The 18,613-nt window shown below is 45.5% G+C and overlaps 1 protein-coding gene across 2 annotated transcripts in view; it reads right to left on the bottom strand.

Moving 5' to 3' along the window:
• The window catches only part of LOC307241785 (neural cell adhesion molecule L1-like protein), a 63,645-nt gene extending 52,398 nt beyond the window's left edge, over positions 1-11,247 (bottom strand). For both annotated transcript variants that reach the window (XM_080016009.1, XM_080016010.1), the window contains exons 1-4: positions 11,129-11,247; positions 3,025-3,223; positions 697-805; positions 388-575 (exon numbers count right to left, since the gene is read on the bottom strand). In XM_080016009.1, the coding sequence (XP_079872135.1) occupies positions 388-575; positions 697-805; positions 3,025-3,106 (379 nt within the window). In that variant the 5' untranslated portion in view covers positions 3,107-3,223; positions 11,129-11,247. The remainder of the gene's footprint in view (positions 1-387; positions 576-696; positions 806-3,024; positions 3,224-11,128) is intronic.
• Between the last annotated feature and the right edge of the window lie 7,366 nt (positions 11,248-18,613).

The raw sequence follows: 18,613 nt of genomic DNA, 5'->3' as shown, positions 1-18,613 counted from the left end.
CAAAATAAATTGTGATATGACTGTTATTCAAAAGATGAGACAAAGACGGATGTGAGTTTCCCCTTTTTGAGGTTAAAAAATAGATTGAACGTTGAACCTTTAAAGGCTTGAGCGTTTGCCCCTGGCTTGCACGGAAGCACGGTGAGAAGCTGCGGCGGAGCAGTGAGTCTCTCCTCCGTAAGGCATCAGCAGTGAGGTTGCGCCGTGAAGTTATCTATTGATGGCAACCAACATTTCAAGAAAGAAAAACAGAAAACACAACCTTTGGACAGGGGGGAAAAAAAAATGTCAGTGAGAAAAAGGACGACGCAAGGGATTTCACCTCCGTATTTCGTACGCGACGTTTTAGACACATTTTGCACCTCGTTTTACGGTAGCGGTACTCACTGGGAACCATCAGTTTGATCTCCTCCGTCATGGCGGTCCCCAGTTGGTTGGAGGCGTGGCAGCGGTATTTCCCCTGCAGCTTGGCGAGCTGGCCGTACCGCAGTGTGAAGCTGCCGTTGTGTTGCTGGGTTTTTACCGCCGAGGGGTATGGAGGAGTGAAGTCCTCACCATCCTTGGTCCATCTGTATCTGTTGGAAGCGCGCGGACGCACCGGCGGCACTCATTTAATCCCCGAATCTCACCGACAAAATGTACGTCGGACCACAGTGACCACCGCGAAAACGACGCGGCGTCGCGCGATGCGCTTACTCTGGGGGTGGGTTTCCGACGGCCTCGCAGCCCATGGTGATGCTGTCGTCCAGAGGGAGCGCCGTGACGGGACCGGGCGTGTGCCACGTTATGGTGGGAGGCTGCTCCACTGAAAACACAAAGTCGCAATAAGTGTTGAGTTGGGGTGGTGCCCACGTCACGTTTGAAACACTCCGGGCCCTGAAAACGGACCTCAGCCCGTTTCGCACACTGTTATTTCGGCAGATATAATAGTCGTTTAGGAAAATGCTGCGGCAGGATCACTGGCGCAATACTCCCACGCCGCAAGCGTCGCTGCTCTGATGTCATCAGTGTGCGCCGACCAACCCCACTTTCCGAACCAGTTAAGCTGAGGACCCACATACGGTGCAATGTCTGGGCTCGGTCAACAACGCCCCCTTTCCCTGACCTTATAACTGTGAATTTGGTGCAGTTTGGACACGCGACACATGTAACATCTAATAAACTTTAAATGGACAACGGACAGCGAGCCAGTGGGGGGCGGGGCCTTCAGGGCTCCGCGACCGACTCAGAAAGAGTGTCTCCCGGAGCACTTTCATTTTCCATTGTCGAGAACAGGACTGAATGATTGACATTTTGTCCAACTGTGCCATTAGAATGTCTTCTATTTGGAAGGGGCGTGCACTAGGATTTAGCAATGCCAAGAAGCGGGCGGAGAGCGGAGGACGGAGGATTCCGATTCTCTCGCAGTCAGCGCAGGGTGGTTGCGTGGTCACGGTGTGTTGAGCCACACTCGACTGTTTGCAACGGCGATTTAATGGCTTCGGTTTGTCACGAAACGCCAACACCGGATTGGTGGGTTCGATCAGAGAACCGTCATACAGTTCAGGCTGCAGATCATAAAAACGTCCGCGGAAGCTCCTTAACCACGTCGACTACGTACCACAACTTAACCAGCTCTACCCAAATACCCTAATACCCAATAAACACAACCATTTTTAGGCTTATACCTCAACTTAACCAGCTGTAACCCGACACATTCAAATAACCACCCCAGACATTATACCCATGGTGCACCACATCAAGCCTCATATTTTAATACAGTGGTACCTCGACCTACGACTGCGTCTGCTTATGACTAATCCCAGATACGAGTAGCGATAGTCGCGAAAATTTGTATCGACTTGCGACCGACTGCCCCAAGATACGACCGTGGAAATTTGCAGTTGGCGCGTCGGTGGCCAATCAGCAGTCAGTCAGCAGTCAGTCAGTCAACAGTCAGTCAGCAGTCAGTCAGCGGGCAACCTACATCGTGTGTGCACGTAGTTCGTGGCTTATCCATATTTTTTTCATATTTACTGTGTTTGTGCTGTGTATTGTTTATTTTCACCCTTCATGATTTCATAATTCATATGGGAAAAATTTCTTCGACATACGACTGTTTTAACATACGACCGTTCATATAGAACGAATTACAGTCGTAAGTGGAGGGACCACTGTATAACCTTTTCTGTGGAAAGGTGGCCGTCACCTAGTGGGAATCACACCAAGTATCACTGCTCCTGGAGTGGCTGTTGCGCCACTGGCCTCATTAAACACACTTGTTTTGGCATGTTAGCAGCACGGGTTCCCAGCGATGAAGGAGTGTTTATGCTCCAACCCAAGCACTTGAATTGGGGTGGACACTGCGTACGTGCCCACCTCATTTTTCCTAAATCGTGCAGTGTGCCTGTTGTCAACACACGTGAAATCTGTAGGCCGGGCGGAGATGAAATACGGATGGACACCTTTTCCACCAACGCTCTTGGAAAGAAGCAAGAGGTTGAGTGGGATAGAGTAACGCTGCCCACGGCACCAGGGCGTCCAAATTTCCCAATGTGTCCCAGACGGGGGGGGGGGGCTGGGTACACGACCCTACACTCGAGCGGCGAGATCCACGGGAGACAGCCGCTGTCAAAACAAAAGAAGGGATTGAGCTCGAAAGCGGAGAGAGGTTTGCTGTCGTCTTTGCGTGTCTGTTCGTTTCTGCCGTGCCGACAACAAAAAAAAAAAACGAGGGCATTGCAGACATTTTGGAGAAGGAGCCAGAGGAGAAAGACATGGCATCGATTGGCATGGATTCGTTCCAAAGCAAGGCATTCCGGTTCAAGTTAGAAAAGGTTCGTTCCAGATTCTTCGTGTCGCGGAAAAAGGCTGCGACACACTGAGCTGGACCCCTGCGCTGACGCTTACGAGCAAATCCACATGGTTGACTCAAAAAACCCGGAGTGGAGTTTTTTGCTTTCTGAACCCGGGTTTTCCACCGCCGCTTTCAGCGGGTTTAATGTAATAACTTCACATTTCTGGCGTCGTGGTGACCCTACGTACCTTCCAGGGGGATGATGAGGTTGGTGGCTCTGGAGATCGAGGCCAGAAGGAGCGCGAGGCCGAGGCAGACGGGCGACCCCATCGCCCCTTCACGGGTGGGTAGTAGTGGGTCAAGTCCAAATATCAAACCCTACTGGTTTGTTTACGTCTTCACCGGAGATCGACTGGTGACAGTCTAAAATCTGGATGAACAGAGGATCTGGGAAAGAGAGAAAGAGAGAAAGGGGGGGGGTGGGGGGTCATGAGTATATAAATGGAAAAAATGCCGTTCTTTGAATTTCCAAGAATCACCGGATCGGATGAACAGCACCGGGTTTGGGGTGAGTGGAATCCGAACCAGAGGATCAGAGTCTGTTAGTGTTGTATGCGTTTAAGAACAGGAGGAATTTGCCTTGTTAAGGATCGGTCCATTGCTGTGCAAGACAATTATCATTAAAAACACTAAACAGTAAACAGTCTGAAAAAAAAACGATGAAAAGTTGCAAAACAAAAAAGAGACACAAACAGCCAAATAAACAAACAGAAATAGCCAAGCGAAAAAAAATAAAAATATGAAAATGTACCAAAATAGCCAAATAAAAAACAAAAATAGAGACAAACATACAAAGGTATACAGAATATAAGATACAAACATATACAGAATATGCTATATAGGATCCAATGCACAGAATAGTTTAAAGAGTTATAAAGTTAAGGAAGAGTAAAGAAGGAAAAATATATAACTAGATTCAACTCGAGGGGCAATTTCAGAGGTAGACGTGAACCGTACATGGCAGACATACAACAGTCCATCAAAATAATGCACCTTCCGGTGGAATCATTGATTGTGCGAAATAAATACTTAAACTAATTTGACCGGGAAAAAACCAATACAAACAGCAACAACAGCAACAAAAACAACAACAACAACATAGAACACCGGAGGGCTTACACATTTAAAACACATGCGACAGCTCATTCAGCTCAGAATCCAATGTGTCACACCCACTGGTCAGGAACCACTTCTTCCTCATCGTCTGAAAACCCAGCAGCCACCCGGCAAGCGGCGCCCACCCCTCATTGTTGTATCCTTGTACAAGTAGTTTGTAGATGTTGTATACAAATTACTGTACCCTATGAACCGTGAACCGGAGCCGCCGAACGGCCCGCCGCCACCGACCTCCTGGGACTGAAACCCTCCTGGCATGACGGCTCGGCCCACGCAAAAAAACCCACAAAACTCTACACGGGACGGAGTGCGGCCCCACGGAGCGCAGAGAGTCCACAGCTTAGCTCTCCCGACGCTCACACTATGGCAACAGGCGCCCGCGGTGCCACATGGAATCAGCCGTCAAGATAATCCGGACATCGGGAGAATGCGCGTGTGTGTGTGTGTGTTTCTGTGTGTGGACTAATGTCCTGCTGTCTCAAGATGAACCGCCACTTCCCCCGGTGCGTCCGAGGACCGGGGTTGGGATTTAATGGCATAATGGTGGTGCACCTGGGACTCAGAATTAAGCTTCTGGAATTTAGAATCAATCAAAGAAACTGGGGCAGAGCGGCGGCGGCGGCGGCGGCGGCGGATGGAGGCGGATGGAGGACGATCGGCGTGGTTATCTTGCGAAGATGTCGAGGGTCTTGGAAAAACACAAAGCTGGTGGAGGTGGTCTGAGTGAATCCAGAGAGCACCAGGCTGACGTATTGTCTTTATACGAAAGCTAACACTGTTTTGAGTTTTGGCAAACTGCCGCGCAAGGCAACTCTCTGTTTGTGCCTCCATCACACAGACACAGACACACACACACACACACACACAGACACACACACACACACACACACACACACACAAACACAGAATTGCTGAGATTTGAATCATCCTTCCTTCAGGATGTCCTTTGTGGCACGGTGGCGCAGTGCACTGCTGCACTTGCCTCACAGCAAGAATGTTCGATTCCCGCCTGGGGCGCTGTTGGCACCGTGCTCCGGCGGGTTATCTCCCACATAGGAGCCTTTCTGTGTGGAGTTTGCATGTTCTCCCCGTGCTCACATGGGGTTTCCTCCACCTACCATCTGTAAGGACCCCCACCAATAACATGTCTGACCAGCGATGAACATATGGAACCAGGTCCCCGGGCGCGTCGACGAATGCTGCCCACTGCTCTGGCTGCCCCCCCGGAGGAAGGACACGGCAGGATGGGAAAAATTTAGAGGCCTCATTTCACCGGCCACCACCCAAAAAGCATGTGCGTGTGTGTGTGTGTGTGTGTGTGTGTATATATATATATATATATATATATATATATATATATATATATACTGTATATATATGCATGTGTTGTAGTGCGGTCATGTCACAAAGGAAGATTCTTAATTCTAATTCAATACGACCACTATACTTTCAGTGCAATTTTTGACTGTAATTGGGTACAATTTGGAGGTGTTTGCCTTGGTTGGGAGTCATTCTGTTCCATAACCGGACCATCAACCGACAGAGGTGAATTATGCGATGGCTTTTTGCATCAGCAGGTGGAATCAAGCTGAAGAACTTTGTCAAGAACTTTGACTTTGGAGTATGTTTAGAGTTTAGAATTTGGAGTAAGGTTTCCCCCGGGTATTGACACCCCTTAAGTTTAGTGTTATCAGCACTCAGTCCTGGACATATTTTGACCGGCTCAGGACAACAGAGAGACAACACAATCTCCAGCTCCTGCCAGACGGACATCTCCGTTCAACAAGAGCTGGTGCACGCCCCAGAGAACCTGGTGGGACTGGGCTCCGCGGGAACCCAAACGATCAAAGAACCAAAGACACGATTTTGACAATCAAGGTTATTAGAGGAAGGCCTGAAATGAGGTGAATCTATCTAGGATAGCAAGGGAAGGCGTTTTTCCGGGCGCAAAATAAACCATTACCTGAACACATGGTGATGCATGGCCACAAATCCCCCAAAGGATTGTACTTAGTGACTAAGCTAGAGGTTGGCCGGGGCTGGCACGAGTGCACTACTACACTGCTAATCCTCTCCAGAACACGCTGTAAGCACTGTAAACAATGTACCCCCAAACCCCACGCAACCCCACTTTTAACTCCACCCCTACACCTACACCTGCTTCCACTAAACCCAACAGGCTGCGTGCAAACAGCAGGTTAACACAAGGCTACCTACACAAAGTTGAAAAAAATTTGATCAACAGGAATTGTTGCACAATTGTTGCTCAAATATGCAATTATTTTGACGCGCACAGGCAAGTGCGCACACACACTCGCACACACACACACGTACACACACACGCACACACACACACACACACACACACACACACACACACACACACACACACACACACACACACACACCCGCACACTGTTTGTGGTGTATCCAGTACTTACTGTCCCTGGTGTCATCCTTATCTGGTCGACCTCTGTCTGCGCCGGGACAGTTCCTTGGAAGGGCGACACGGAAGCTTCGCGGGGCGTTCCTCAAACTCAAAGTCTCTTTATCAACTTATTCTCCGTTCTTGGCTGCGTTCCATCCCACTCGTCTCCCCGGGTCGTTGGGGGAGGAACGCCCCCCCCCCCCCCCCCGCCCTGCCCCCAGTGCCCACCCCTCCACTCCGGCAGCTAAAGCAGCGACAGGAGCCTCTCTAAGTGACATATGTCACGGCCAAAGCCTCTCGCTCGGCAGAGAGGCTCTAAGCCCAGGACAATGACCGGGACAAAGCCAGCGCCGCGGGGGCCGTTCAGGGAGCATTAAAGACCTGGAGGAGGAGAGTGCAGGCATTCTCTCTCTCTCTCTCTCTCTCTCTCTCCCTGTCTCCCTCTCTCCCTCTCTAACTAAATACGCTCCGGTTCACGTGAGCGACTTTAATGCACCGCATCTCAGAAGGGTGTCGTCCTCGTCCTTTGTGGTCATGTGCGGCCATTTAAGCGCAGAGCTCGGGGGGGTCTCGGCAGCGGCGGCGCGGCGGTACACATGTTTGAAATAGATATGCTCTCGGTCATACGCCGCCGGCGCGTTGCTCCTTCCCTTTGTCGCGCCCCTTACTTTTCAAACCGGCGACGGACCCAGGCTTTAAGCCTTACAGTATGTGCAGCGTCAAGCTCCAGGAGTTAATTACAATGTCCATTTAAGAAAAGACATCCGTCAGCGCTTCCCAACGGACCGTGTCCACATCTAAGGAAAAGCGGCTTTTTTTGCAAACAGGGAGAGGGAACAAAAAAAGCTGAAGCACGACGAAGACTTCGTCATCCACACAAACTTTGCATGCCTCTCGGAGCAGGTTCCCAAAAAGCTCAATGCACGAATCAACATACCTTAAGTAAACACGGGCCTAAACATACACACACTGCTCCATATGGCTGTGATGTGCTACGTTGAGGCCCGAGGAAAAATAAACATGACACAGAACACAACCACCATATGCAAAAATTCTATTTAATCCCGAGTTTCATATCCTGCTATAACATAGATTCAGCATATAGCCTCGCGGGCTTACACTCGGAGCCGCTCGTTTATATTCATGGTCCAAAATCAACAGCGATTTCAGATCAAACACCAACAACTTCTATTTAAAAAACTTAGTGAGTCTGACATTGAGTTAAAATGAAGCTTCTAAAATAATAATAGAGGAATAGTGCTATTTTCATGGGGAAGGAATGAAGAAAATCCCGGAATCAACTCAAACTGCTTTTTAAGAATTTTAGGCATTTCTTTGCTTATTTGAAGTCAAAATATTTTCAGCCAATAAGTATAAGGTACGTGTTAACATATTTAGTGGACTGGAGACAATAGGACCTCAAGCCATTCGTAGTAGTTTGCTGTGGGTTAAATTGGGAATTTATGTTAATTGACATGTGTTATAAGTTCCTCTCATACGGTAATATTTCGGACAGATCGTCTCCTGCGGTGAAGTAAACATGCACCTCCGGAGCTTCTGACCCGGTGTCTACGCCGACCGGGACAAGAGCTGGTTACCCGTTGGATCAGCGACGTGAATTTGCTGTGGCCGCTAAGCCTCCGGATTCCTCTCCGCGGGTGGAATTCCACTTCAATGGCTTCATCGACGCTGGAACCAGATAATAAGCATCTGCTGCTGCTCCGCGTCTTTGTTATGATGCATTTCCAGCACAACCACTGACTTTGCCTTTGGGGTTCTCTGGTAATTAATGTGCTTCTTTTTTTGGTGGTTTTTCACGTCGCTGCGCAAAGGTCACAAACACATAGAGTGCAACGGTAAAAAAAAAAAAAGAAAAAGAAAGACGCAAATCACAGCAATTGTGCAGGAAGGGCAGATGCAGTTCAGCGACTTGAGATAACGACTGTAATGAGAGTGTAATGGCTGCTATCAGAGGAGGAAGCAATGAAACGCCAACGTATATTAATGTTGTTAACAAAGCCTGATAAGACTGTGGTGATTGTAAGGGAAATTTAAACTACTACAAAGCAACGATGTGAGTGATTCGAGGCTTCAGCTTGGGTTAGGTCAGCGGTGCCCAATACGTCGATCGCGATCGGCCGGTAGATCGCGGAGGTGGTGCTGGTAAATCGCGCGCCACTCAAAATGTTTTTAATTTTTTTATTTTTTTAACCGATCTGGCCAACATGTTGAATGAGCCCAATTTAGAGCTGCAAGGGAAAGACAAAACCGTGGTCACCACGATCAGCTCAGTTAATGCTTTCAAACGAAAAAAACGCTACTTCTGTCCTCAAAGCTGCGGCGCCGTGATTTGGGGGAACTTCCAAAACCTGGCATCAGAGCTGGAGACCCCAGGGAAGCCGTGTGCGCAACTTGACAGTGGGCGCTACATAGAGCGGATTGAAAACTGTCCGTCAGACTTTGACAAACGCTTTCAAGACTTTGTTCTACTGGAGCCCATCGCTTCATTTATGTGCTGCCCATTTAGGGAAGATGTTGAGGTTGATTCACTCGCATCAAAAGTTGCAACACTCTTCCACCTGAACTGGTCTGCAGTGGCTAACATTCAGCTGGAATCCAGGGCTCATGGACAGTTTTGGAACTTACTCACAGAGGAAAAGTACCCAAACATGAGGAAATGTGCTTCCTCCTTGACTGCATTATTCGGCTCTACTTATTAATGCGTCTCAGCCTTTTCTCAGCCCTCTACTGTCCGGGCTATGAAACCCTGGCCCACTCCCTTCAGTGCAAGTCATCAGAGTAAGGTAGTGACCAGAATTGTATTTAATTGCATTGTGCTTAAGGGTTCCTGCAGTGATGCAAGGTACACCAACATATATTGTATATAAAAAAGTATAGTCAGTATATTTATAAATAAATATATTTAGCATTTTTTAATGCAGGTAGATCACTTTGACCTGGTCATTTTAAAAGTAGCTCGCAAGCCGAAAAAGTGTGGGCACCCCTGGGTTAGAGCATTGTTGTTGGGCAATTTGCAAGGTTAACTTATCAAGGTGTGGGCAGTTTGATCGCAGCGTGGGCTGTGAGAGGACTCAAATGAGTGGACTTTTTGGTGTCAGACACGATTGCCTTGGAGACATACAACACCTAGGATCGGGAGATATATCGGTTCATTATCCATATTGTGATATGAGACTAGATATCGCCTGGTATTAGTTCTCATAATATCGTTAAATGTTCTGTTTAAGGCTGCATGCCTCCATCCGCTCATAATATCCCCATTACTAATTATTGTTTTTCAAATATTTATTGTGTGTGAATATGTTTTTAGCACCAATATTCACCGGCCAAAAATATCGTCAAATGGTCACTATCGAGGTATTCGGTCAAAAACAATATTGTGATATTCGATTTCTGTCGACAATCGCCCAGGACCTAGAAAGAATCCTGTCTAAACTCAGTATGAGAGCCATCCATCAGCTCTCACACATACACGCACCAGACCTTCTATTTCTGTAAACTCTCTACTTAGCTCTGCACACACAGAGGCCATGCTGAGTTGATTGCTACTACAACATCAGTTCTCAAGTTTTACAATTCCGAAAGTTCAGAAAATTAAAAAAAATTAAATAAATAAAAAAAAACGGGACGAAGAAGGAATATGTTATTGAGCAGCAAATACTCCAGGAAGCTCTGGGAACCCTCTCAAGCGTACATTGCGCTCCGTCCCGCTGCGATACTACCATCGGCTCCTAATCCCGGAGTCATGAATTTCAAAGGGTTTTAGTTTTGCTCGGCAACGGTAAGAAGGTAGAGCAAAAGAGGTGCTCATCATCATGGCCAGTGGAGGATGAATAGAGCTTTGGAGTGTGTGGGGAGAGAGGGAAAGAGAAAGAGGGAAAGAGAGAGATCCAGCCCGAGTATGTACATTTCATTCCATTTGGTCTAAATGCTATTTATCCACATTCCTACAGTATCTGGAAATAAACATTAATTATAGTTTTGGAAGAAGAACAAAGCGCAGCGCTGGTGGGCATCCTCACTGGACTGATTGCTTTCTGCCACGGTGAATTGCATCCGGCGTGCTTCATCCCAATGCAGTCATTCATCTCTGCGTCTTTATTTGTTGCGTGAAGAAGAGAAATAAATAAATAAAGAAGGACGAGTTAACACCACGGCAATCTAGCCCGCTAATTGCGTCGTTAAAAGCATGAGTCGTTCGGCTACCTGAGCGTGTTTACATGGACAAACCAACAAACCACTGCTGCCTTCACCAGCAATACACGACCTGCTCCTGCAGTGGATGTTTTTTCTGGTCGGTTGCTCAAAAGAGTCTGATCTTTCATATGATATTTTCCACGCAATAAGTATCTGAGTAACAATTATCAGTGAATGTGGATATCATGACCAAAGCAGGTAGAGGCACTGATTAGAATGTCTACAACAGTCTATGAAGTTCAGAAAACTGCATTACTTTACTCCTTTAGCCTTTAAGTCGACGTTTAACTATATCACAATATTACCGTAACCAAAATACCAGACCATGTCTGATCTCAAATCACGATATCAATATTAAACCCGTATAACCGCCAGCCCTTGTTCCGAAACAACGAGACAACAAGTCTGACACCAAAAAGTCCACTCATTTCAGTCCTCTCTCCCAGAGCCCACGCTACGATCAAGCCCTCCACGCCTAGGGAAGTTAACCTGGCTGCAGTCGTGCCAAAATAAACGGCGCCTCGTCTTACCTTTCAAGGGTCAGTGCTTCCCCTTCTTGGTTTTCCCGCTGTAGCGGTAACCCTCGTTGGCAGTTCCGTGACACGCAAAAGTAACCGGCAGCACAAAGTAGTAATCAACTGTAGTCTGGAATCCACGCAGCCGCCCGCCTGCCCCTGACAGCTCTGACACGCGCTCGGAGACAGCCGAGCCCAAAACCTGCACTTCCAGTATGACGCCAAAGGGCTTCGGGAGCCCCGCAAGCCCACAGCGACTGCAGAGGCAGTCAAGGTTTTTCTTGGCAGGATAATCGAATGCGAGAAGATCAGCTCACGTTTCAAAGAGCTATAAAGAAAAAGAGACTGCCCCCAAAATGTTGTACCAAACAAAACAAGACGCACATGGAGGGTTCAGAGACTCTCTACCTGCTTCTGTTTCCTTTCATCCCCTTTGGCAAAATACCAGAGGTTTAAGACAATGTATATACACACTGTTTGTCAAGCTGAAGTTCTAAACAATTTCTTACCCACTGAGACTTGTGTTCCACGGGTTGACGCTGCATAACCATGGGATGATTTACTTCTTCCCAACCAACCGTTTAAAATTTTTCAATTCTGGCAACTAAAAACACCTGAGATCACCTGTGGTTGTTCATCCCACTCAGGCCACAATCACCGATTTCCCACAATAACTTTTGTTGCTTCTCGTGCCGGGCAAAGCTCATGTTTTTCACAGTCGAATAATCGGTGGGTGGTGGTCCGACCGACTGATAGATTATTGGGATGTGCGGACGGGGTCGGAAATGAAGAACCGTCAGTCGAGGACCAAATCAGAAAAGAAAAGAGTCAAAGAGTCAAACCTTTTGTCGCTCCTCCCTCAGCATCTTACTTGCTCTAAACCCAAACTTAAACAGAAAAAAAAGTGTTATTAATGTTAAAAACGTTATTTTTTAGGTTATGTTTTGTGATTAATCATTACATTTAGTGTATATTGCCATATTTTATTGTGTATAGTCAACCAAGTTTGGTTAAATTTCCAAATTCTTCCACATATTATTATTATCATTGGCTATTTTTTTAAACAAGCTGTTTCTGACACTGCAATTACCATCCGGGGAAGTATACAGTATCAACCCTTCTATCCATCTAGCATCTATCCATCTATCCATCTAAATAAGAAGGGCCATAGAAAGATATGAAGAGCCCAGAAAAATCCACTTTAACACGAATGTTTGCAGAGTGCTTGTATGTGTGTGGAACCTATTTCAAGTATCACTCACTCCAGAACAACAACTCCCGAGTCGAGGGTTAAGCGGCTCGTTTTTTGTGGCGCTCTGTGAGGAGGACCATTGGAGAGCTGCTGCTAAATGGGAATTGGAAGAGCATGCAATCAGTTGGCAGGCCATTACATTTAACCGCCTTAGAACCCCCCCCCCCCCAAAAAAAAACACAGCGCCAGGGCTCAGGGGTATTTCCTGGGGAAAAAAAAACAAACTTCCCGAATTAACGACCCATTGAACTTTCACCGGGTTACCTTCGCCGCCTCGAAGCGAAATAACTGGCACGGGGTTAGTCAGAGAAAGATGTAATAACCAGGAAGAAAAATAAATAATTAAAAACAAAATCTGTGGGAAACAAAAAGGTGAGACGTGGAAGGAAAAACCGGACGGCAGATTCTAAGTGTCCATAATTAATGTCCCCCCGGCGGAACCTTGGACGATCGTGAGGACGATTGTGAGGACGATTGTGAGCGGTTTAATGTGTGTCACACCCGGCTTCCTCACACCTCCTTCACACCTCCGCTCAAGCCACACATCCCTAATCATGGACGTGTGACTTTGTGTTCAGTACCATGGTGTGCAGTCTGCTCTCCACGGTATATGCTCCAGTGAGTCTCCATACTGATGCACAATTATTAGTATAACCACTGACGACCTGTCAGTGGTTATACTAATAATAGTGCATCGGTATGGAGACTCACTGGAGCATGATTTAATCTGCATTTAACTTTGTTCCATTGTCGATTGAAAAGGGCCCTAAATTATTGTGATTGATTATTTTGAGAATGATTTTGAGAATTATTTTGAGAATTATTTGATTTGAGGGTTGATCGTTCAATGTCTTGGTCAAAAGTGAAATTGAGTGCAATAGTTATTTATTTTATTAAATACATTTTCCTTCCTTGCATTATTATCATTATTATTATTATTGTTATTGTTATTGTTATTGTTATTATTATTATTATTATTATTATTGTGATTATTATCATCATAATTATTATTATTATTATTATTATTATTATTATTATCACTATTATAATTATTATTATTGTTATTATTATTGTTGTTGTTGTGATTGTTATTGTTATTGTTATTATTATTATTATTATTATTATTATTATTATTATTATTATTATTATTATAATTATTATTATTGTTATTATTATTATTGTTGTTGTTATTGTTATTATTATTATTATTATTATTATTATTATTATTATTATTATTATAGGCTTTAGAGTTAGGGTTTAGGGTTCGGGATTAAAGTGAACTACAAATTACTGTAGGGTTGAATAATCTTTTTTTTCTGTATCACTGTTTCCATTTTTTTTTATTGATATACATTATTATTATTAGACCGCCTTCTATTAATGTAAATTGAGGTAGGAAGTAAGTGTATGACAGGCGTAGAAAAGAAGAGGGGGTGTGGGGGGGGGGGGTATGAGACAATACACACAGTAATCCCTGACATGCAAACACAAACACAGCTTAGCTTCACCAGAAAATGGGTGCAGTGAATGAAAACACCTGTTGGCACAGGGGGAGTGTATACCTGTTAGCTGACAGAGAGGGGGAGTGAGGGAACAGAAAAGACCGAGAGAGAGAGAGAGAGAGAGAGAGAGAGAGAGATGAGATGGAGGGAGCGAGGGAAAGAGAAACTGTTTGAAAACGCCGATCCGACCAAGTGACAAGTGGAGATAAACCCCATTTTGTCACGTCAAGGAACCCCAGCTGCCTAACCCTGGATTAGTGTTCGGCACTGAAGGGATCAGACCAGGAAAGTAACAGAGTAATAAGAGTGCTCCGCACGGCCAGACCTGCCTGGTCCTGCAGCACGCACGCAGGCATGCGCGTGCGCACACACACACGCACGCACGCACGCACACACACACACACACACACACACACACGCACGCACGCACACACGCACGCACGCACACACACAGGACATTTGTTTTCTCCCATTCATCTCTCCACGGGAAAAAAACCAACAACAATCCTTGACGTGTGTCAAACTCAAGGTGAATGAATGGTGGAAAAATGGAGGAGGGAGAAAGATTAGACACATCTCCATGACGTCTCTGAAACCTTCCTTTATTCGTTTTTGGAAAAGATCGGAACCCGCGGACTCCTTCGATCCTTTCAAAGTCGACTGGATATGCTGCTAATCTTTCTGTCCAAGTGATTGTTCAACTGGATGAAAAGTGTCTGAGCCCGTAATCCAATCCCATAAGTGTTTTTGACATTAAGCACTATCATGCATACTGTAATCTGAGAGGATTAAAAGACCTGACACTTTTTTAAGTCGTCCATAATTGCTGGCATATGGGGGCGGAGATATACATTTTAATCGTTCAAACAAGATAAACCATCGGCTGTCTGTTCTCCTTAAGAAATAAAAAATACAAACATATTAGTGTCAATTTTCACAGTGTTATTGCTCAGGTGTCATAAATACATCATGTAGGCAATAAAAGACTTCATCTTGGAGCCAAAAAATGCTGAGAAAAAATGATGATATAAGGTGGTGGTAGGTAGACATGTATATATACGTATATATATATATATATATACCATGCATATATAAACCATGCATTGGATTTAAGTGTCCTAAACATTAAATTTTTTGTTTTTAAATTCGAGTATTCACAAAATAATCCAATACAATACCATCATCATATTGTCTCAGGGCTCTTTGGATCACTGAAATCAATCTCAGACACCTGTGATAATTAGTTTGCCAGGTGAGCCCAATTAAAGGAAAACTACTTAAGAAGGACGTTCCACATTATTAAGCAGCCACAGGTTTCAAGCAAAATGGGAAATAAAAAGGATCTCTCTGCTGCCGAAAAGCCTCAAATAGTGCAATGCCTTGGACAAGGTATGAAAACATTCAATATTTCACGAAAACTTAAGCGTGATCATCGTACTGTGAAGAGATTTGTGGCTGATTCAGAGCACAGACGGGTTCGTGCAGATAAAGGCATAATGAGAAAGGTTTCTGCCAGACGAATTCATGGGATTAAGAGAGCAGCTGCTAAAATGCCATTACAAAGCAGCAAACAGGCCAACCTCAAGGTGTAGGATCCTCCAGAGGCTTGCAGTTGTGCATAAACCTACTTTTGGGCCACCCCTAAGCAATGCTCACAAGCAGCAACGGTTGCAGTGGGCCCAGAAATACATGAAGACACATTTTCAAACAGTCTTGTTTCCTGATGAGTGCTGTGCAACCCTGGATGGTCCAGATGGATGGAGTAGTGGATGGTTGGTGGATGGCCACCATGTCCCAACAAGGCTGCGACGTCAGCAAGGAGGTGGTGGAGTCATGTTTTGGGCCGGAATCATGGGGAGAGAGCTGGTAGGCCCCTTTAGGTGAAAATGACCTCGGCAAAGTATATAGGGTTTGTGACTGACCACTTTCTTCCAGGGCACAAAAAGAAGAACCCTGCCTTCCGTAGCAAAATCATCTTCATGCATGACAATGCACCATCTCATGCTGCAAAGAATACCTCTGTGTCATTGGCTGCTATGGGCATAAAAGGAGAGAAACTCATGGTGTGGCCCCCATCCTCCCCTGACCTCAACCCTATTGAGAACCTTTGGAGCATCCTCAAGCAAAAGATCTATGAGGGTGGGAGGCAGTTTGCATCAAAACAGCAGCTCTGGGAAGTTATTCTGACATCCTGCAAAGAAATTCAAGCAGAAACTCTCCAAAAACTCACAAGTTCAATGGATGCAAGAATTGTGAAGGTGATATCAAAGAAGGCTCCTATGTTAACATGTAACTTGGCCTGTTAAGATGTTTTTGATAGAAAAAGCTTTTGATTTTAGTTAATATTTATTTACAAAATATATGCAAAAAACTGAGATATTTAGAAAAACGTAGGAATGCTTAGAAATGATATATTATAAGTAAAATAAATTAAGTCAAAATAAGTAAAATAGTCAAACAAATACTAATAATGTGAAATAACGTTAACATTATAGAATAAAACCAAGTTAAAAGTCACCAGCTGTGCAAGAGCTGACCCAGAAATGCAATCACACTGCAAATGTAATGTCAGATGTGTTTGCGGAGGAACGGCAACCTTTTCATGGCCATTGTAGTCATCAAAAGCACTTCATACACAAGTAATCCATAAATCCTCCTTTCAAATCGTAAGAAAACCGGATGTTAACGGGAGGTTTTTCAAGCAGGGAATCAATGCTTTTTGAAAAAGCCTCGGCTGAACCAAAGCGGTGAGTCATCCGCACCTCGCACACATTCCTCAGATATCATTATATCTACAGCAAGCTCCGACAGGGGCTGACATAAAAACACTGAGTACATAAGATAAGGCGCCGCCGCGCTGCCTCCCACGCCACGGCCCCCAGCACACACCCCGACACCCAAAGTGCAGATACACGCTAGGAGGAAAAATAAGTCACGGGCACTTAGGCGGGTCACCCGATCAAAAGAACTCCAAAAAGTCAACAGCCGCTCTCTTCAAAATGCCATTACCGCCATCTTGATAACAAACATGGTTGATGGTGGATAAAATATGTCACTGTCAAAGTGCCGAGGGGAGCGTTTGATGTTTCCAATCACAGAGGTTTTCTTTTCCCCTCGTTTCATGCCTTCTCCATATTTGGTTAACCGGCCGACCCCTCAGTGCCCTTTTCCCCAAATGTGTCCACGCTGATGTTATGGCGACTGATCCGGAGCCCAAAGCGCTTTAGGAAACTCCTCTGAACACCCCGAGCTCGGGGCGCCGCGTTGTGCTGCAAGTCTGCGAGCGATTCGGGTCGTAGCGGAGAAACATTTTAAAAGATCGGCGCTCCACGAGTAACGCATGTGCGTCAAGCCCCGCAGTGAATCTTCTACTCGCCAACGGAAATTAATTACCGAGGGTTAAATGAATGTGATAAGAAAAGGGTGGGGGGAGACATTTGGCATAACTCATGCTGAATTGTGATTTACGCCTTGAATTCTTCCTAAACCAACAATCTTGACAGAATTGAAGGATTCTTGTGGGAACTCCATTCACTGCTCAGAGCAAAATGAACCGACTCTTCTGACTCGCACTGTAACCGGGGCTGAACCAAACGGATGAAGAGTCGGAACACTGGACAAATCACTCGTCGCCGAGTCACTCGTCAAGAAGCAAGTCTCCCAAAAGAGCCGAGCTTGTGGCCGCACCTTGTGTGCGCCCTGTGACAGCGACGGCCTCACATCAGCTTCTTCATTTGGGGCCCGTGGAGAAGGACGGCCTTTGAAAAAGTGACAGGGCCTTCGCGCTGGCATTAGCATTTTGGAACCCCATGAATAAGAGTGCTTGTTCTGGTCGACGTCTCCAGTGGAGGGAGTCCATTAAAGGAGTGTTTTGAGGAGTTCCGCTGAGTTGGGTCGGAAGTTTGGGAGTCACTGTGTGAAGACATTACAAACGTCACATTATACATTACAAAAAAAAAATAATAATAAAAAAAGGGTTTGAAAATTAATATTAAGCGAAATAAAGTATGTTAAAGTTGAGTCCGTTAAAATTAGAAACAAATAATTGAAAAATATATACTATTCAAAATTAAGTAAAAAGTCAGTTAAAAGCAACCAGCTATGCAAGATCTGACCCGGTGTCGTGCAATTCCGCCTAAAATGGAATGGCCACCTTTTCATTATCGCCGTCGTTATGGAATGCGCTTCATACACACCATGAAATCCGCTCCTCAAACCCAAAGAAGACCCCACCGCGCTGAGTTGGGTCGTCGGTTTGGGAGTCACTGCGTGAAGACATGAAAAGAAACGGAAAAGGAGCAGGTTGTCTCCAATCAACCAGTTTGCGGATGACACCCTTCTCGACATGGTTGATCTGGGAAAGAGCAAACACGGGGCGTCAGGTTGAATCAATGTGTCAACAGATGCATTAAACGGGGTGGCAGGCAGTGATTACGCTGGACGGGACTTGTTTCCTGTTCAGAGCCAAATATTTCTGCGAACTCCGAGGCCATTTCCCCTCTGCGAGAGATTGCAACATCAAATGTGACGACAGTTTCTCATTCCGTTTCGCCTTATTTACAACGTGTTTTTTATATATTAAAACACCTTATCACGCACACACGCGCACACACACAGAAGTAAAAAAATAGATTCCAGATTGTTATTTATGTAACTGCAAAACTCATTTGCTCTATGAAAAGAAACGACTTTCCGCGGTGAAAATACCAAATGATGGCAATGACTTGTTGACGGCAATTCCAAGTG

Source organism: Zeus faber, assembly GCF_960531495.2.
Source record: "Zeus faber genome assembly, chromosome: 15".
Lineage (NCBI taxonomy): Eukaryota > Metazoa > Chordata > Actinopteri > Zeiformes > Zeidae > Zeus > Zeus faber.
This window is presented reverse-complemented; position numbering and strand designations above follow the sequence as displayed.